General features: G+C 40.2%; 1 protein-coding gene across 1 annotated transcript in view; it reads right to left on the bottom strand.

Moving 5' to 3' along the window:
• LOC122814381 overlaps positions 1 to 22,783 on the bottom strand; it is a 498,155-nt gene that overhangs the window by 148,779 nt on the left and 326,593 nt on the right. The window contains exon 8 of the mRNA XM_044086965.1: positions 21,853 to 22,759. Coding sequence (XP_043942900.1) covers positions 21,853 to 22,759 — 907 coding nt within the window. The remainder of the gene's footprint in view (positions 1 to 21,852; positions 22,760 to 22,783) is intronic.

The following is a 22,783-nucleotide window of genomic DNA, read 5'->3' as shown; positions in this document are numbered from 1 at the left end:
CTAAATGTTTTTATTATATTTTCCTTCTCCTACATTACTGGGACTAAAATGCGAATCCCCCTGTCTTTGTGACAGAAATCCTGTTGATGCCATAAATAGCTAATTTGTTTCTACCAGAACATACTAAATGCTAATGACCACAAGCTGGGCTTGGAGAAACCCTGGGCATATCAGCTCAAAGACTTCTTTCACTGAGCAAGCTTGTTTTATTTTACAACTTAATGTATATGAACTAATACCTGCTTTTCTTGCAGCTACACAGAGAAGCTATAGTAACATAATGTGTGTCTCAGTTCTGCACAAAACATGGATAGTATGCTAGATTCCTTAATGCATTGTGCAGAGTGGTTGGGCAGCTTGCCCAGTGACTAAACATTTGTGAATCGCATTTAAGACCCTACAGTATGTTCGCTTGTTTATTTATTTATATGTGGTTGTTTACCACGGTAATGAGCTGAACTTGAAGAACCCATTTCAGCCAGGACAAAAGAACATACAGGAGAATATACAGCCAGAAAAGCATTCTCATACATTAAAAATTTACACAAGGAATACAGTAAGCAAGTTACATACACATCCTCTCAACCTCAGTGCAAGAAATCTGGGCAAAGCCTGACAAAAAAGGGACAAAGGCCTAAAAATATGGACACATTTTAAATATTACTTATAAACTTAGAAAGTTGCTAGAGTAACAGGGTTTATTTTAACACACATTTTCTGAATGATTTGAAATCTGAAACTTAAATGCATGTCATTAGTTAGTGACTTCAGTCCTCAGATCATCCCAGTGATTTGCCAGAAATCCACAACTTTTATGAGGAACATGCCAAAAATCCTGGACAGTTGAGAGGTATGAGTCATACAGGTATGTAGGTATTTACAAATCTACCTGCATAAGAGAGTCTAGGATTAAAGTTTGCAGGGCGAAATAGAAAGAATTGAGATAGTGTTAGATTTGCAGAGTAGGAGATGGGGAAGACAATAAGAAGAAAGAGGCAGTTAAGAGGATGTCAAGAGAGTTGTATGGTGGGACAGGAAGTGAAGGTGTGTGTGTGTGGAGTCTAATAAGACATTTATAGGTAATGGCCTACAAATGTATGTATATATATATATATATATATATATATATATATATAGATAGATAGATATTATATATATATATATATATATATATATATATAGCAAAGGTGGAGAGTTGGTAGGGCTTGGTTATAGTTTTGTTATAGGGAATGGTTGAAGCATTTGCACATTGATGATTCTTGTAAAAGGCCTCCAAGTTTGGATCTGAATTAGTTACAAATGGAGATGCTATGGATGTCAGATGAGAGACAGTCCCAGAGTCTGGATGTTGTTAATGAGAAGATATGGTCATTGGTCAATAATTATTTTATTATTTGTTTGATTGCTTTAATTATCTCATTCACTGATATTTAATTGTTTAGCATTTCATCTATAAAAGGTTTCTTTCACCTGTATGTTTCTGAATCAATCAAGGTCTTTTTGATGAAGGAGCTGGATCAATAAAAATATATTTTTGATGCTTTCATTTTTATTAGTCTGTTTCAATATGCAATTCAAAAAAACAAGGCTTAATTAAATAAGTACTTCAGCATGATGCACAAAGCCACAAGGTAGTTTGATGTAACCACCCTTCCCCAGTGAGCCGTCACCCATGTGATGTTGCCATGGCATCAGACAAAAGGAGTACTCACCCAGCTGGGAAGTTACTATATTTTATTTTTTTACAACTTAAGGCATATACTTTAATGGCTGTATGTTATCCTGAAGCTATAGCATCAACATGCATACTTCAATGTTTCAAGAAAAATATAAGTCTAATGTTATGCTTAGGCAAAGTGACAGGACAGCCTGTCCACTAATTTAGTATTGTATAATAACATTCATGAATCACCTGTATGTCCCCTGGGGTTCACTGACCATTAGCAGCTGGCACTAAGCTGCAAGATACTTAATGACAAAAAAATTGAGGATGGCAAATCATGATCCACCACACTATCTTAACACCTAGTTGCGACTACCCTTCATAACTAGGCAATTTGTTTTTCTGAATCAGTCTCCAAGTATGGTCTGTGGCTGTTTTTGGATTTGTCTCAGCATGATACCTCTGAGATCACCCATGGGCAACTAACATCGGGCAAATCTGCAATGCAAATTATGGCCTGCTACAGATCACCCTCCATGACCCAGGACCACCACTCCGCCTTTCTGGAGGCACTGGAAAACATGAAGGTCCTACCAAACACCCTGATATTGGGAGATTTCAATTACCCTACCATTAACTGGGAAAACTACTTGAGTACAAACTCCCAGGCTCAGCGCTTCCTGGAATTTATCAGCTCAAATGCCCTGGATCAGCTGGTAAACTCCCCTACCAGAGGCCACAACATATTGGACCTGGTCATCACCAACATGGGCAACAGGTGCTCCGTACAGGAAGTCAACCCGTCACTGGTTAGATCAGACCATAAACTAATCACCCTGGATGTCCACACCCCACCACCACCCCCAACCAAGGAAACCACAGTGAAAAACTTTTCTAAAGCAAATTTCACCTTACTTAAGGCAGAGTTGGTAAGTTTCAGAGCCCCCACGCTAAAGGATAACACTGCCCAAGATGCAGAATCCTTTACAATTGCATTCTATGAGCACCTACAAGGATGCATGGATCGTGCCATCCCTAGCAAAACCAAGACTCACTCCCCTAAGAGAAGGAAACCAGTCTGGTGGACCCCTTCCATAAAGAGGTTATACAACAAAAGGAGGAAACTAGTTCAGAAAAAAAGCAAATCCCAAGAAGGAAAGACATCTCTGATCAGTATCAGTAAGAAACTAAGGTCCCTTATAAAATCATCCAAGGCTAACTTCGAAAGAAAAATAGCCAAGGATTGGAAAGATAACCACAAAGCCTTCTTTAGGTATGTCAAGAATCTAAGTGGCAACTCGCAGATATGCTCTGAGATAGTGCAAAATAGCACAAAATATACTGAACCTACTGATATTGTCAACATACTGGCAAATAGATTCAGTGCAAACTTCACCTCCCTCATACCTTCAAAAGGGCCCACAACAATACCGGAAAAGTGTAGTGTCCCAGAAATCACAGAAACACTGGTGAAAACAGCCCTTTCAAAAGCCAAAAACACAGCATCAATGGGGCCAGATGGTGTCCCAGGCTGCGTCTTGCACAAACTACAGAAAGAACTAACCCCCCACCTAAACACGCTGTTCAACCTCAGCCTCTCCACAGGCTACGTGCCCATAGAATGGCACACAGCAACGGTTATTTCGCTCCACAAAGGAGGGGCCACAACTGACCCTGGTAACTATCATCCCATAAGCCTGAGTAGCCTGGTCTGCAAGGCTATGGAGCGCATCATCATCATGGAACTCATTAACAAAGACATTGGGAACCTCCAAACACTTGACCTGACCCAGTTTGGCTTTGTTAAGGGCAGATTATGCCTACTAAACCTGGATGACTTCTTCGAGACAGTCACCAAGGCCATAGACGAGGGAAATGTGGTTCACACAGCCTACCTTGATCTCGCCAAGGCATTCGACACCATTCCTCACTCGAGTATTATAGAAAAGCTCACCAGCCTGAACATAAACCCCTAAGTCACAAGATGGGTTGCCAACTGGCTTACAGACAGATCTCACACGGTAAGAATAGTGGGCTCCAGGTTCGACTCTAAACCAGTCACAAGTGGTGTCCCGCAAGGCTCAGTTCTGGGACCCCTACTGTTCAGCATATATTTCTCAGAAGTACAGGCAAACACAAGAGGACTATGGCTAACCAAGTTCGCCGATGACTGCAAACTGGGAGCCATAATTGACTCTCCGGCTGATGTGGACATCCTTCAAAAAGGCCTTACTGAGACAGACACCTGGTGTCAAAGTCATGGCCTCAAGCTAAATGCCAAAAAATGCATAGTCATCCTGTTTGGAAAAACAAAACACCCACGAATTACAACATAGGTGGCAGCCCCCTTAATACAGAAGAGGTAATAAGAGATCTGGGGATCCAGGTAGATAGTAATCTCTCCTTTGACAATCATATTGCCAAAGTAGTTAGGAAATCCTTCTATGTGGCCCATTTAATTACTAAGGGGTTCACATCTAGAAATAAAGAGGTTATAGTGCCCCTCTACTCGTCACTCATCAGACCCATCATAGAGTACAATGCCCCATTGGGAATGTACCTCACAAGACACTTCCAATAGCTGAAAAGACCACAAAAGCACCTCACCAAGAGGATTACTGGTCTCAAACATATGTCCTATGCAGCCCAACTGAAAAAACTCTGGCTGTACTCAGTGGCATATCGCTTACTTCGAGGTGATCTCTGCCTGACTTACAAAGCCATGTCCAACTCAGAATTGATGGACATGCTCCACCTAAAGAAATGCAAGTTACTGCGAGCCAAGCACTCTAGTTAGCTAAACCTCACCACAACAATAAATAGAACATGCTGGAGGGATAGATTCCTGTCACAGAGACTCCCCATGCTTTGGAACAAAATTCCTAACTACATTAGGCAGAGCCCCTCACTAACACTCTTCAAGAGAAACCTTGACGAGTGGATGGGTAACAGAAAATACACCCATGGGATCACTTCATTGGCTCTGCTTGACAGAGGATCAGTTAATTAATCAATGGGGCAGCGGAAGCCGACACACTCTGGCTAGGCTTATAAATGCCCTCGGGCAGATAGCCTAGTACCTACCTATGAACCTATGTTACAGTGTGGAACTGGAAATACATTAATAGGTAGCTCATTTAGTAGCTCAAGACAGATTTAATCATTTTGTTTGTTTGCATCTGACGTTTGTTACATATACTTGGCTAGGAAGCAGGAGTATGTGAAGCAGAGTGTGAAACACCTGCTCTTCTGCATGAACCTATGGTATTCTGGGCTGAAATTAACAATCTGATTGGCAGAATTAAGCAAAAAGAAAGCCCACACCTTTTATTCCTGGACAGTACATTACTCACTCCAAAACATACGCACACACATCCGCATGCACACACACACACGCACGCAGCACACACACGCACGTAGCACACACACACGCAGCACATGCAGACAACACAACACACACACACACACACACACACACACACACACACACACACACACACACACACACACACTTACCTACCCTGAGAGCCATTAACGATCGTGTAGGCTTTTACATGTTCGCATGACGAGCAGCAGTGCTAATCGCATACGCATGCTGCTGCTCATGCTTGCATGAATACAAGCAACAGTGTTGGCGGCCATGAAAACGTGTTGAGCAGCACAAGCACACACAGTAAACAAACAGGCTTGCCTATGGGCTCACATGGACAGCACAAAATGGTACACAGGGCAAATAATGCAAGCTGTACCAGCCAGGGAAATTGTCTTGAGTGCAAAATAGAAATCAAAGATATGAATGCAGAAATAAGTGCAAGGGGAGGGTTAATGGCAAAGGCAACTACAATAAAAGGGTTACCAGGCAGGGAAAGTGTACTGAGGACAATGTGCACAGAAATCAAACATATGTATACAGAAATACAGAACAGGGGAGGGTAAATGTACAAATTGTACTAAGATAATTTATTTAAATCTGTTCATGTCACAAAGACAATTTTGTGATAATAAAATTAAGCAATATGTATGTCATAATAATTAAGGGTGATCACACTTCCTGAGCAAATATAGGTAAATAAAAACAGACACGATAGTATAAGATGAGAGTTACACAAAGTAACATTGTAGTAAAGAGGAGTAAATGAGATATAAATGCGATTAACAAGCTGATGTGATTAACAAGCTGAGCTGGCAATTAGCAAAGACAGTGCATACTTTAGGGGATATTTGCATAGCTAGCATTTCATTAATATAGTATATTGGAAAATAAGAATGGCTCATGTGCCACACTCTCCTTTTTCAAGAATCTAACCCATACCATCAATGTTCCCACTGAGCTCTATATTAACTGCGTATGCCACAGAAACATGTACAAGAAGGATCACCCTTAAAGGGAATTATGCACCTTCATACTCTAATAGGTATGGATGGCATATGCAGGTGTGTGTGTGTGTGTGTGTGTGTGTGTGTGTGTGTGTGTGGCCATACAAATGTTGGAACAGAATGTGCTATTCATAATACCCTTGCCTAAGGCACTCCTGCCTTACACAGTTATCAGGCACACAGATAAGAACAAATACAAACACCACACTACGATGCGCTTTCTTTCACAGAACTGTGTATTGTCTGCAGTTGCTGCAGGATATAGCAATGGATATTGTCACAAACTGAAATTATTGTGTGAATTAATGGAGGATCCCTGATAATGACTGTCATATCAGCATGTCAGACTGATGACAATTAATTGAATATGCTCATGTGCACACAATTGTGATCAGTCTTATATCAATGGTCCTTGGCAAAGGAATGTTTCTCTCCATTTTTGTAAACATACCATCCAAGAACTGGAGCAAAGTCATGCACAACGCACTACTCAATGCAAGTGCCATAGCAGCATTCTCACCATGAAAGTGGCAGAGCAAAATTTCTACTGCCATGAAATCCAAATATACGTTCACATGTTTTCATGCAACATAGGTTCATAGGTAGGTACTAGGATATTAGCCCTAGGGCCTATATAAGCCTAGCCAAAAGGTATCCTGGCTTTTGCCACCCAAGAAAATTATTTTCCTGTGCCCCTGTCGAGCAGAGCCACAGACGTGATCCCCGGGGTGAATTTCCTATCTCCCATCCAATCATCAAGATTTTTCTTGAAGAGTGCTAATGAGGAGCTTTGTTTGATATAGTTAGGTATTTTGTTCCAGAGTATGGGAAGTCTCTGGGACAGGACTCTACCTTCCAGCATGTTCTGTTTATTGTGGTGACAAGGTTTAGGCACCTAAAGCGTGTAGCTTGGAAATATTGGGATTTCTTTAAGTGGAGCATGTCCAACAGCTCTGGGTTTTACATAGCTTTGTATGTTAGGCAGAGATCGCCTCTGAGTAGGCGATATGCGACAGAGTAAATCTGGAATTTTTTGAGACAGTCTGTATAGGGCATCTGTTTGAGGCCGGTAATCCTCTTTGCGAGGTATTTCTGCGGCTTTTCCAGTTGTTGTAGATGTCTTGTGAGGTACATACCATAAGGGGCATTGTAGTCTATAATGGGTCTAATGAGTGATGAGTAGAGGGGAACAATGACCTCTTTTTTCCTGGATGAGAATCCTTTTGTGATAAGGTGTGCCACGTTGAAGGATTTCCTGACTACTGTGGTGATGTGATTATCAAAGGAGAGACTACTGTCCACCTGTGTCCCAAGGTCTCTTATCACACAGTGTTAAGTAGACTACCGCCTATGTGGTAGTTCATGGGTACAGAGTTTTTACCAAAGGGAAGACAATGCACTTTTTGGCATTGAGCTTGAGGCCATGGATTTGACACCAGACATCTGTCTCAGTGTGGCCCTTTTGTAGGATGTCCACATCATTAGGAGTTTTGATTATGGCTCCTAGTTTGCAGTCATCTACGAACTTTGTTAGCCAAAGACCATCTGTGTTAGCCTGTACTTCTGAGAAGTAGATACCAAACAGTAGAGGACCCAGGACTGAACCCTGTGGTACTCCACTTGTCACTAGTCTGAAGTTGGATTTGGAGTCTGCTACTTTCACAGTGTGGGTTCTGTCAGTGAGCCATTTGGCAACCCATCTTGTGACATAGGGATTTATACCTAGTTTAGTGAGTTTATCTATAATTCCAGAGTGGAGGATGGTGTCTAAACCCTTGGCGAGCTCTAGATAGGCTGTGTGAACCACCATAGCCTCATCTGCAGCTTTGGTGACCGCTTCAAAGAAGTCTGTCAGGTTGAGGAGACATGATCTGCCTTTTACAAACCCGAACTTGGTGGGATCCAGAGTTTGGAGATTACCATTGTCATTGTTTATAAGTTCCATGATGATACGTTCAATAGCCTTGCAGGCCAGGCTCATCAGACTAATGGGGCAGTAGTTCCCAGGGTCAATGGTGGCTCCCCATTTGTGGAGTGGGATAACCATCGCTGTCCGCCATTCAGGGGAGGTTCTAGGGATAATACTGATGTGATGTAATGGTTGTTGTGTGACATCAGTACATTCACACAAAATGATTCCCTATGCTAGATTTGAACATTAAGCTGTAAAACTGCTACAACTAACAATATGACTATGAATCACATGTGCCAATGTGCACGTGCCATATCAGCTGTCTATGTGATGTTATTACATCACACATACTTTATCTGCCCTTAATTTTTATCTGATAAAATGGACAGGGGAGGCCTCTGCCACACTTTGTGTACACATTAGAGCTGGGGGGGGGTGTCATTCCTACAGAACCGCTAAGGACACAAATGCTTACATTCATTCAATGCTGGTTTTGAACTCTTTAAGTATTGAGAAAATCAACACAATAGTGGGATAAATGAATGTACCATGATGTAAGTGCATTGCCAATTGTGATATGTTTAATTATCTGAAAGCACTGCATCATGGTAATGAATCAAGGAATATATGTGCCTGTAATTACTTCGAAATAATCTTGCTGTAGGCCAGACAACACTGCCTGATGCTAAGTATACCCAAACACACCTGTGGCCTCCTGTTTGTTTTCAGTGTGATGGTAGAACAACAGTTATGTGCAATGTGGATATAATCCTGTATTGGAACACATACCTGTTTAGGCAACAACATACATTACATTGGCTCATGTCATCAGTCCTGAGCAGGGGTCTTACTGCAACTGGTATGGAAAGAAAATCTAATCAAATGCAGCATCAGTCTTCAATACACTGTTTCAAAATGAAAATTAGAATAAATTCTTGTGAGAGGAAACAACAACTACACATGAACATAGCACATGTGGATAACAACATGTACACTGAGTATAAGCAGCAATGTTGGGATATGAAGTATAAACCTAACATCACAATCTACAGAACATTTGCTGAAACACAAATGCCACTGTGTGGCAGAGATGGTGATGTTGGGAGAAGGGCCTGACACTAATGTAGACCCTCCAGTCTAAAAGTTTCTCCAGGCTGCTAGTTGGATGAGGGCAGCAATATCTGAGGTCATACTTTCTCAGCTCTATACACAACTCTTTATATATATATATATATATATATATATATATATATGTGTGTGTGTGTGTGTGTATATATCACACACACAAAAAAACACAAGTTGTCTGCCATGAGATTAGAACCTCCTACCTATCTAGTTACACAAACTAAAGGACACAATACTTAACACAAGTGCCACTGCAGAAGTTTGACTTTTATAGTGTGACAGTGCACTTTATAGAGGATGACATCATCATTGTGTTGCAGAGAAGATAATGTTGGGAAAAGGGTCTGACATTGATGTGGACTTGCCCTCCAGTGTTTCTCCAGGCTACTAGTTAAGTGAGGTCAGCAACATGCATGGTCATACTTACCTGAACACACACACACAAATGAACGAACGAACACACACACACATACATACACACACACACACACACACACACACACACACACACGTGCACACACATGCACTGACTGCTGTGAGATTAGAAGGCCCAATCTAGTTACACAATCTAGAGGAAACACTACTTAACGCAAGTACCACTGAATAAGTCTGACTTCTATAGCATGATAGTGCAATGTACATGGGATCAGGTTCTCATTCTGTGTCAAAGATATTGTGCTGTTAAAGTTTTTGGCCAAAGCCATATTTGTTTATATGATGGAGTTAAGTGCCATCTTCCGATCAATAATACATACATATAAGTGCAATCTTGATCAATAATTCATACATGCTGCTGACAGGTCAGCTGTGCTGTCATTAGTATGTGTTGTAGAATTAAGACTGACATGTACCTGCTTTACATGATGTTGTGTAGATGACATGCACATACTTGTGAAACACAGGATGGACAATGAATCATTCATGGCTCATCAGGTTATGATGATGGTATGAAAACATTAATGAATGCTACTCTTATTAGCAATGGTATCTGCTCATGCATGGGTGATGTGCACTGTTAATACAAAACAATCCTTCATGTTGCTATACAGTAGGGCTTGGTAATGGTGAAGTATGTGTGTCAATCATTTGCATATCATTTACAAGTGTAAGTGCTGCAGTGCAGACATGACTGTATAGAATGACGTGTTCAGTCAACCACACAGTTCACTGCAGTTCATTTGTGTACTCTAAGTCATTTCCATGTAATGAAGTAACATGCATGAGCAATACTTATCTATGTTCATAATCTCTTCCTAAAGAGCAATGTGGAGAAAGTCATTGGCATAGGTGTTGGCAAAGTATTACCGTAAGTGTAATTCTAATTTGAGGTGTTGAATTGGAATACAAAAATTATCAGTGTTCAGTGGCAATCCTGCCAACTTTTATGCAAATAAGAAACAGAGAGAAAATAGCCTGATTGTGATTTGTCTCTCTAACGATTTTGATCATATTTTTGACTCAAATGTTTGATCCTCTGTAAACTGTTTGTTTTTCTGGAGCTTTTCTTCTTGGGTCTCCACTGAAAATGGGCCACAAGCCCAACTGGACCAATCCGGTTAACAAATACCAATAAATAAATAAATAAATGTAGAATTGATCTGTTTTATGTTAATGTTCAACTTGCCATGATGTCAGCATTTCTCATGGCAGTACTTGCTCAATTCCTTCCAGAAATATACTTTGCATGTTGTACTCTACCTTTGACATGTTAGGGTGAAAGCTTTACTCAAAAATGAATTGTTGTGATTGCTTTCCTCATTTGCAAAATGTTAGGTGGTGAGCAAACTGGGTTCACTGCTGAAGGAAAAAAGTGAAAACTTTAAATTTGTCGGCCTTGTGTAGTGCAAACAGATTTAGTGGAAATGCGCGGCCGTCAGAACTCTGGACTATACTAAGTGAAGAGAATCCACCTATTATGTTACTTTCACTGATGCACAAGATGTAAGTAAGCACAGTGAGCTACATGAAAAAAATGAGGCAAAGTATGGTTTGAGTCCAGTATCTAGATAATTTCACAAAAGTTGTCAGAATGTGATTATTATTATTAATTTTGATCATGACTAACCATACATAGGAATGACTATCTTAAATATGTTGCTTGCCCAAATTGTGCCAGTAATGCCTACCAAAATAAACTTTAGACCTACTACATACAGATCAGCCACGCTTCAAGGAAAATCACAAGTTAATTGAGTGGACAGTTTGGTGACCATGACAAGGATGGTATGTATTTTGAAATAATTATTACGACTCAGCACATATCCTAGCTATGCATGTGTAGGGCAGGATCTCTTGTGAAACATGGGTATTACGATTCCTCACAGTAAGGACAGTAGCCAGATGATACAAGATGAACACCTGGCTACTGTCCTCACTGTGAGCACAGCAGACAAATGATATAACATGAGCATTTCATCCAATGGCCTACTAAATATGTTATAGTATACTGTGATGAGACAGAAGAGGTGATGAGGGACACAGAGATGAAGAGACACATAAGAGTTTGTATTACTGTACATTTACGACCTATGAGCCACATTTTGCAATAACACTTAAAATACCATTTAGCATCACACAGTAAACTTGCTTGTTGCCAGACCTTGTGCAAATACTGAGGACTACGACTGATACAAGAGAAAGGGGTTGACAAATACATAGGCAACACAAACACATGAAAGAGACTTATAAAAACAGGCAGTAAGGGTTTCACCTACTACTGGATTAGAAACCTTGACAAGATGCAAATAAGTTTATAAAGTTGATCATTATCTCAAAGGAAATCCTACTTTACACATGTAAATATCACACAATTGAAAGAACAGTGATAACATGTTGAGCTACTGGAAGATGTCGGTATTAGCCTTCAGCAAAATAATGACAATAGGAAAATGCCATAAGATGAACTTTACATCCATCAGCCTAGTGAGCAGTCAACAGTAAAAAGGGGTGAGAGAGAGAAGGGGTGAAAATAGAGAGATGTGGACAGACACATATCAAAGGCTGGTGTTATGGGTCATTAAAACACATCTTTATAGCATATCCTCATTATTAATCTGACATGCTCTATATCCTTAACTGACGGCTCTGGGGGTTAAGAAGGTGTAGGAGTAAAAACATGATTAAGACCTGAGTAGAATAAGGGTGGTTTAATAATTCTTCTTTATGGGCGTGGATGTCTTTTCAAATGCTTTTTTGCCATAGTGTTCAAAATCTGTTTATGAAACGTTGTAAGTGGATAAAAAATAAGATGTTATGTCATTAAACATATGACATCACAGTAAGAAATAATGTGACATACATCTAGACTTGAACCCTTGATGCTATGACCAAAATGTCATCTTCAGACAAATGATTTATGTCACCACTCCACAGAGGAAGTTGTACTTTGTTACAACCAATAGTCAAAGAACTGTTAGAGAAACTGTTGCAAAGTATTAACTTTATTCTGCCTTTACTCTGTTTTCTGAAAGTGCAGCACATTTAAGCATCTTCTTGGGAGAATAACTATTCTACTGTGGGTGATTACAAAAACAGAACAACTTTTGAAATAGGACATAAACAGCCATTTGCTGTCACACATCATTGGTGCACGATGCCAAACTCTGAACAAATGTTGAGGATAAAAAAATGAAGGCTTTCTTATGAGCCATTTCTAACTATGTGTGTTGTGCGTGATTCTATTTTTTGACCAGTATAAATGTGTGTAAAGGGTGTTGATAGGAAAGTTGTGCAAATCGGGGGCATGCAGAGGGAGGACACAGGGGAAAGAATTAAAGGAATTTGCTGGAAGGTAGTGGGAGAGAACCATAGATAACTACTTCACAACATAAATGTAGGCCTGTAGACAGAATTTGCTTATTTTGGACTGTCACGACACCAAAGATAGGTGACAACAACAGAATAATGTTGTAGAGCCAGTTGTACCAAAATCAAGTGTGTCAAGTAGACACATAGGTGGCTCTGTTAAACAAGGAATAATTAGTACAGCATGTAAATACTGCATGATAATTATAAGAATCAATCAGAGGAGGTTAGAAATGATTGGGAAGAGAGAGATTGGATAAGCAATATACAGAAATACAATGGGGAGATATATGTATGTCTCGCTAATGCAACAAAGTCTAGAAGATTTAGAATCTTTGCTTGCAATTGTTTACACAGGTATTTTTATACCCCAAGTAGACTCCAAAGATTTTTTTCTCAGATAGCAAATGCTGGAGGTGTGATGGGGAAGAAAGAGGTAATTGGGAACAAATTTTCTGGGAGTGTAATGCATTTGCAGACTTTAACATTTCCCTGCAGACTACTCTATCAGAAATACTGGGAAAGCAAATTGGTATAACTAAGGAAATTATTTTTTTGAGCTATGATACAGATTCAGAATTGCCTAGACATAGTAAGGCCTTGCTGAGTCTAATTATCATGGCTGCCAAAAAAGCAATTACTAGAAAATGGACATCTAAACCAACTGCACTAGAAGTAGTGAATATGGTAACACAGATAAAATAACTGGAAATGAGACCTTTAGAAAACTGTAGGAGAAAGTTGCATAGAAAAAATGTAATTGTGGGAACAATACATGCAGAGGAGGAATGAGGTTTAAAAGAAGGCAAGATACAAATGAGTTAATGTAATGTTTGACGGACAATGACAGGATAGATTATAAGTGATGTATAATGTTTGCAACTATAATTATGTCAATAAGGTTTTTCATTTATATAAATGTATGATTGCCTATGTCATAAGTGATAATTTAATAAAGATGTTTCTTGTTTCAAAAAAAAAATTAGAAGGCACATAGGTGAAAAGGGAAGTGGAGAGCTATGTATGGATGTATGGGTCAATTTTTTTTATTTTTGTGAAGGGCCTTAGAAGTCAGAGGGTCAGGTAGGTAGGATAGGTAAAGAAGCAGGCACAGACATACAGGGCATAGAAGACAGGCAGGGATGGTGATGGACACAAAAGGTTGGGGACACCATGATTGGGGATAGGTAGGGTACATCAGAGATGCACCCACATCAAACCTCAGAACAACGAGAATCTAGTCCTTACCCTCAGAATTGTCATCACTGTTTCCTGTCTCAGTTACCTGAGTCAGTGCTCCATGTGGCATCATCTTTGCAACACAATGAACCATCTTTTAATTTTTTGAAAATTCAGGCACCAAGGCCCCCTTTCATGATTCCCTCCACCAGCCCTATCAGCTCTTGCTAGGTGACAAAAATCACCGCCTCCCACTACTACTCCCAGAGAGTACCAGTGCACCAATAGCCTGGGCAGGGCTAGCTGATGCAGATGGAGCAGGTAGGGCATGTGTTGGGGAGGTAGCGTAACAGGTTGCGACCCTGAGGTGCTGGGTGTTGGTGCTGCAACCTGCAGAAGGATGGTGAGCTAATCCACAGTGGTTGGTCTACTTCCATGTGTTGCATGTCATTTTTTTAAGCAGAAATATATGACAATAGAGCTATTTTAAGCCATAGAAAATATTTTGAGAAAGACAAGGGGTGGGGTGAAATAAAAAAAGAGAAAATTAGGTCCATGGCATGTGACATGAATTTATAATTTCAGTACATACACATTTATAATTATCCAGTCTATATACCTTTGCCACATCAAGGTATGATGGGAAGCTGCAGTACTGTGATATCATGAATGCAAGTATTTATTTGACTATTGCCAAACTGCATAGAATTACAATAGTTAGTATGCTTACAGTAAGTCTTGATGCATACACACCTAGTGTCTCTCTGAGGTGAGGTGACCTCTCTTGGTGCACCTTCCCGTTTGCTACAATGTCTTCAGCAGCTGTATAATACAGAAGAAGAGAAGAGATATAAAAGCATAATGAACCCGTGTTGGCGGTCTCTTCCATTCCATAAAACTGAATGGTGATGGGTCGGTATACTTACAGAACTAGAGTAGTCACGGGTTCTAAGGAGGTCCTTCTTGTGCCATTTCAGGTCACTATAGTGGTAACAACATTGATGCCCAATGTGTGGGATGCCAATTGCACTGGAAACAGATTTGGTTAAGCTGTTAAAAGCCTCAGTCTTATACTAAGACCCAGTAAAGCTTACCTGCAGTAGCCTACATCTGTAGTGCTTCATGAGGAGTGCCACAAAAGTCCTGGAATCTGCAACATCCCACCTCTGTAATCTAAATTTAGCACCATTATCTCCCACACCAGCCATGCCTGCAGAGTCAAGCAACAACTCTGTCTGAATATTCCAATCTCATGTTTTACAACCAGTGCACAAAGATGCACATCCATGCCAACTGCATTTGTTCAAAGGAAAGCAGAGAGATCCATTGCCAAAGAGGCTGGGATTCATCAAACAGCAAGGAAGGTGTGAAACATATGAGTGATGCTCAGCCTATTCACACATTTTCCAGTAGTCAAGGCTGAGATGCTTAATGGATTGTCGTGTAAGGCTTGATATTTAGAAGGCTAAATAGGATGACTTGGAACATAATTTGTTAGGACTTGCACACTGTAAAAAGGTAGTTGCACAAGGTGGGAATCAAACCTATGGAATAAAGAATGCATAAATTTCAAGGCAGGTTATTTTTTCTTAGTACTGCAGGAGAACCTCCTTTCAACCATAGTCATTACAGGTATACTGCTTTCAGTATGAATGGAGATATACTTCACATAGGCCTGTATGCATGTGATTTAAAGAAGTCCTGAAAGCTACATTCCCATGAAAGAGGCAGTATTACTGTTTGTAAATATATTTCAGATAAATAGGCTTTCATGAGCTGAATAATACAGGTTGGGGATTGATGCATACATGCATCAAATCACATACTGTCCTAAACACAGAGTTGGGCTATGTGAGGAGTCAAGATGATTTTAACTAAAGTATTGTGCCCATCTTAGATATGCAAGTGCTTTTTAATTAATTATCATAATCATCATGCTTAACCCAGCCACTGGGGATGCACAAGCCAGTGCATTTCTTTGTGCCGGTCCCAAGCCCGGATAAATGGGGAGGGTTGCGTCAGGAAGGGCATCCGGCGTAAAACTTCTGCCAAAAATTACTGATGCGGAGAACTTTTCATAATTGCATACTGGATCGGTCGAGGCCCGGGTTAACAACTACCGCCACCAGTACTGTTAGCCAACAGGGTGCTGGCGGAAATTGGGCTACTGTTGGCCGAAGGAGAAGAAGAGGGCAAAGGCATGCCCGAAGACAGGAAGAGAGGAGGAAGGTTAGGAGTGTAGCAGTGAGGGTAGGAACTTTGAATGTTGGCAGTATGACTGGTATAGGGAGAGAGCTAGCTGATATGATGGAGAGAAGGAAGGTTGATATATTGTGTGTGCAAGAGACCAGATGGAAGGGAAGTAAGGCCAAGTGTTTAGGAAATGGGTTCAAATTGTTCTATCATGGTGTGGATGGCAGGAGAAATGGGGTAGGGGTAATACTAAAGGAACAATATGCCAAGAGTGTTTTAGACGTGAAGAGAGTGTCTGACAGAGTGATGTTTATGAAGCTCGAAATTGATGGTGTAATGATGAATGTTGTGAGTGCATATGCTCCACAGGTTGGGTGTGCGATGGATGAGAAAGAGAAATTTTGGAGTGAGTTGGATGAAGTTGTGGTGAGTATACCCAAGGGTGAGAGACTAGTGATTGGAGCGGACTTTAATGGGCATGTTGGTGAAGTGAACAGAGGGGATGATGAAGTGATGGGTAGGTATGGTGTTAAGGAGAGGAATGCAGAAGATCAGATGATTGTGGATTTTGCGAAAAGGATGGACATGGCTGTGGTGAATACATATTTTAAGAAGAGGGAGGAGCATAGGGTGACGTACAAGAGTAGAGGAAGATGCTCACAGGTGGATTATATCCTATGTAGGAGGGCCAGTCTGAAGGAGATTGGAGACTGTAAAGTGGTGGCAGGGGAAAGTGTAGTTAAGCAGCATAGAATGGTGGTCTGTAGAATGACGTTGGTGATCAAGAAGAGGAGGAGGAGTATGAAAGCTGTGCCAAGGATTAAATGGTGAAAGTTAAAAAAGGGTGAGTGTGAAGTGGAGTTTAGGGAAGAGTTAAGACAGGCACTGGGAGGCAGTGGAGAGCTACCGAACAGCTGGGTAACTACAGCAGAACTAGTAAGGGTGACTGCTAGAAAGGTGCTTGGTGTGACATCTGGACAGAGGAAGGAGGACAAGGAGACCTGGTGGTGGAATGAGGAAGTACAGGAGAGTATACAGAGGAAGAGGCTGGCGAAGAAGAAGTGGGATTGTCAAAGAGATGAAGAAAGTAGACATGAGTATAAGGAGATGAGGCGCATGGCAAAGAGAGTGGTGGCGAAAGCTAAGGATAAGGCATATGGAGAGTTGTATGAGAGACTGGACACTAAAGAGGGAGAAAAGGACCTGTACAGATTAGCTAGACAGAGGGACAGAGCTGGGAAAGATGTGCAGCAAGTAAGGGTGATAAAGGATAGTGAGGGAAAGGTACTCACAAGAGAGGAGAGTGTGTTGAGTAGATGGAAAGAGTATTTTGAGAGGCTGCTGAATGAAGAGAATGAGAGAGAGAGGTTAGATGATGTGGGGATAGTGAATCAGGAAGTGAAACAGATTAGCAAGGAGGAAGTAAGGGCAGCTATAAATAGGATGAAGAATGGAAAGGCTGTTGGCCCAGATGACATACCAATGGAAGCATGGAGGTGCTTAGGAGAAATGGCAGTGGAATTTCTAACTAGATTGTTTAATGAAATTTTGGAAAGTCAGAGGATGCCTGAGGAGTGGAGAAAAAGTGTTTTGGTACCTATCTTTAAGAATAAGGGTGATGTGCAGATCTGCAGTAACTACAGAGGGATAAAACTGATTAGTCACAGCTTGAAGTTATGGGAAAGAGTAGTAGAAGCTAGGTTAAGAAGGGAGGTGATGATTAGTGATCAGCAGTATGGTTTCATGCCAGGAAAGAGCACTACAGATGCAATGTTTGCTCTGAGAGTGTTATTGGAGAAATACAGAGAAGGTCAGAAGGAGTTGCACTGTGTCTTTGTAGACTTGGAGAAAGCATATGACAGGGTGCCTAGAGAAGAGTTGTGGTATTGTATGAGGAAGTCGGGAGTGGCAGAGAAGTATGTAAGAGTGGTACTGGATATGTACGAGGGTAGTGTGACAGTGGTGAGGACTGCAGTGGGAGTGACATATCCGTTTAAGGTGGAGGTGGGATTACATCAAGGATCAGCTCTGAGTCCTTTCTTATTTGTAGTGGTGATGGACAGGTTGACAGATGAGATCAGACAGGAGGCCCCGTGGACTATGATGTTTGCAGATGACATTGTGATCTGTAGTGAGAGTAGGAATCAGGTTGAGGAGACTCTGGAGAGGTGGAGATATGCTCTAGAGAGCAGAGGAATGAAGGTCAGCAGGGCTAAGACAGAATATATGTGTGTAAATGAGAGGGAGGGTAGAGGAATGGTGAGGATGCAGGGAGTAGAGTTGGTAAAGGTGGACGAGTTTAAGTACTTGGGATCAACAGTTCAGAGTAATGGTGAATGTGGAAGAGAGGTGAAGAAGAGAGTACAGGCAGGGTGGAATGGGTGGGGAAGAGTGTCAGGAGTGATTTGTGACAGACGGGTACCAGTAAGAGTGAAAGGGAAGGTCTACAAGAGGGTAGTGAGACCAGCTGTGTTAAATGGGTTGGAGACAGTGGCATTGACAAAAAGGCAGGAGTCAGAGCTGGATGTTCCAGAGTTAAAGATGTTAAGATTTGCACTCGGTGTGACTAGGATGGATAGGATTAGGAATCAGTATATTAGAGGGTCAGCTCATGTTGGACAGTTTGGAGACAAAGCAAGAGAGACGAGATTGCGTTGGTTTGGACATGTGCTGAGGAGGGATGATGGGTATATTGGGAAAAAGATGCTAAGGATGGAGCTGCCAGGTAAGAGGAATAGAGGAAGGCCTAAGATAAGGTTTATGGACATGGTGAGAGAGGACATGCAGGCGGTTGGTGTGACAGAGCAAGATGCAGAGGATAGGAAGAAATGGAAAGAGATGATCCGCTGTGGCGACCCCTAATGGGAAAAGCCGAAAGAGAATGATGATGATGATCATAATTATCATGCTTAAACAATTACACACACACAATCAAATGGGTTTCATAAGTAAGTCATTAATGAGCTATGCTAATTAGAAAAGTGTAGGTATCAAAGCATTACTGATACATTTCTTGCAATCAATCTACTTATGATAACCATTTGTATGTAGTATTGCCTTCTTAATCAAACTATCATGACAAATTATATTCTGACACCATTTGCAAAATAAGTGTTATCTGGATTTGAACCCTGGATCACCTGTGTTTGGTCTGTAAACTCACTGCACTTACACCTTGTGCCACAGAAACAGTTAAACAGCTGGTGGATGTTCTCCACTCCGTGCTGTCTAGAGTTCTGGATTCCATACATTGCTGCTAAGTCCGTTTGTGCTACAGAAGGCTGGCAAATAAAATGTTTCATTTGTTTCCTTAAGCAGGTAAGCTTGATTGCACACTGCTCAGCAGCAAGCAAGTGCAGAAGGCAAGAAATGGAGCAAAACCTAAATTTTGGGTAATAATTTCAGCATTCCCTTCAGACAGAATGGATATGAACCTCAGAGCAACTCCATTATTGGTCCAAAGTCACTGCACTTACAGCTTGTGTCGCACAATGAGGTAGATATTAGGTGCACATCACTCGCATAATATAAATATCGCGCAATAGTGCCAGTTTTTGCACTACTGAAGACTACGGAAATTAAATTCTTCACTTTTTTCTTCATCTATGAGCCCTTTTGTGCTTTGTCAAGTAATGCACAACTTTAAAAACACCAAAAAACAAGGACAAACATGACTTGTATTTCCATTCATCAGCAGTTATACCATTACAAAGACATGCAGCATTTTCGTATCTGCTTCAGACATTACAAGCGGCATGTGACCTACACATCATCAGCATGTCATGTAGTATCAATGAATCAGAAAGGGGACATACCGACAATTACAGGAGGCCATGTTTGAAAGACTACATACAATTAGTCAGGACAGAAAGTATGCCATTAAGAAGTACTTCTTACTGTGATGAAGTATGATTGACAGTTTATACAGCATATGTGACAGATCCGTCCACAGTATTCTTGTTAATCCTTTTCTGTTCTAATATTTTATAAGATGTCATATGACAAAACATCTCTTGCTACTCTTATTATTAATAAGGACAACAGGTTATTAGAGAACACCATCACCTCTGCAACTTCAAGTGATAAGAGCTACATATAAGGTATGGAACCTTTATCACATGCTGCACATATGCATTTCATATACAACATATTATTCTATAGTTACTCTATATCCAGCTAAAAAATAATCTGCAAGTTGGATTCAAACATAGCATCATCTGTCCTGTTTCTTTAGACTCATTGCATTTATACCTTGTGCTACAGTGATACTTAAGATTTAGAATTTATTCATTTACTACTGTTCAGAGTGCTTATCAAGTGCACCTTGGCCAGTCTAAAATGTGATAATGATGGCATTCTAAATTACATTTCTCAATTTGTACCTTAGACAGTGTGCTCTTGTTTACTGTTATGTAGTGCTGCCAGTCCAAATTGTGCTTTGACAAAAGGAACTCAAAGGAAGAACACAAAAAACCCTTAACATTTTAAATGCTAGCAGCTAGACTATACTCCCTGTTAAGCCCTGGTATGGAAGCCAGCTCTAACATGCTGGCCAAACTTCTGCTTGTCCTCATCCCATCTATTACATTTTATCCTTAGGTATTTACTACCATTATCTTGGTTCCTTTGCTAATTTTCTCCAATAAATTCTTGCCTAGTTTATATACCCCTGCTTGCAGTCTTCCCCATCACAAAATCTCCTTTCTCAATTCCTGAGCTGACTTACTTCTTAGAATGCTTTTTGCTAGTTTATAAATGTAATATTCTGTATGGTTGATGTTCTTCTGTTTAAGGACCTGCATCCAAATCCTCTCTTTCATCATCATCATAATCATCATCACACCTTTCCACTTTGATTTGTAACCTTCCCCTTGTATTATGCTTATGAACTTAACTGCGTATCTCTAAAGTATCCCTTCAAATATGGCAGCCGTAAACCACCTTGGTCTGTGGGGTAAAATAACATAACCCACTTAATTCATGCCCTCATTCTCTCCCAATTAAATTATTTCAACTCGTTATTAATTATGGTCCATAACTTATGTAAAACAAAAGGGACAAGAAGAAAAACTAGTAAAAGCACTACCACAAAGAACTGGCTCACACACTGTGTCTGAAGTACAAAATCCAATGAACAATTAGTAGAAGAAGACACAGAAACGGCTGCTATATCCAGTTTAAAAACGTTTACTTCAGTGCACAAACAGTAACACAAGCGCTTTCACCAAATAGGCATCATCAGGTGTATCAAAAGGCACTAACAAGTACACACCCTTTATACAAACTGAAAATCACATGACATATATCTAAACTAAAAGAGATATAGTACATTTAAAAACACATGAACATTTTAAAACACAAAATATATATATTTATAAAAACAATGAAACAAGCTGTATATCTTACTTATAATAAATTGTTAGAACGATCTCTTTAGGGGTCTCAGCTTTAATTTAGGTTTTAAAAGAACAGACTCATTTAGTCCATGCCCTGCATCCCCCCTCAACCTTGCAATCTAAGTGGATTCTAGATCTTCAGTTCTATTACATATATCCCCTGTCTCACATTCTCATAGACTCCAGATCTTCAGTTCTATTACGTATATCCCCTTGTCTCACATTCTCATAGACTCTAGCAACTACTAAAAACTGAAAACTGTGAGTGGAGTCAGTGTTCAATACATGTTTGGCAAGTGCATTAATACTATTGCCCTTGTTAATATGGTAAACATGCTCCCTGATGCGTTCTCTAAAAGGACGATCGGTTTTACCATTGTAGAACATTCTACTTTTCATACAGTGAGCCAAATATACTATGTGTGAAGTATCACAAGTAGCATTTATTTTAAAAGTATATGATATACCATAATCAGGATGTTCAAAACTAGAGCTAGTGTCAATGTATGTGCACCAATTACAATGTCCACAAGGTCTAGTACCATGTGAACAGTAATTACGCTGTGTATACTTAGGATAGCATAACCTACGTTTCAATGACTTATTGTTCTTAAACAAGAATCTAGGTTCAAAATCTATAAATCTGGAAATTTCTCTGTCTGTAGTAAGAACTTTCCAGTGTCTTTTAATGATTTCACTATAATTACTAATATCAGTAGTATATGTCACCTTAAACTTCAAATTTGTGTCATTGGATCTCTTCTGTCTCCTAACATACTCACTACTGCCAGATGAAAAATATAGTCTGGCTTCATTTTGTCTTTTATTACTGACATTAACCACACTACTTTGAATTATATGATCCTCATAGCCTCTCTCCCTCAAGTTCCTAATGGTAGTATCAACCTCAGCTGAAAAATCAGTATCCCTTGCATTTAATCTAGAAGCCCTATACAACTGGTTAGAGGCAACATTTCTGAATACATAAGATGGATGAAGACTGTCTCTATGCAATAGATGATTAACATAACAGTCCTTTCTGTGTAGTTTAGTATATATAACTCCATTCCCATCTTTTATTACTAATACATCCAAAAAATCCACTGAAGTCTGTGAATGATGAAAAGTAAATCT

Source organism: Protopterus annectens, chromosome 10.part0, assembly GCF_019279795.1.
Source record: "Protopterus annectens isolate FY-2018-M chromosome 10.part0, PAN1.0, whole genome shotgun sequence".
NCBI classification, from domain to species: domain Eukaryota; kingdom Metazoa; phylum Chordata; order Ceratodontiformes; family Protopteridae; genus Protopterus; species Protopterus annectens.
Note: the sequence above shows the minus strand (reverse complement) of the source record. Positions and strands in the feature narration are given on the sequence as shown.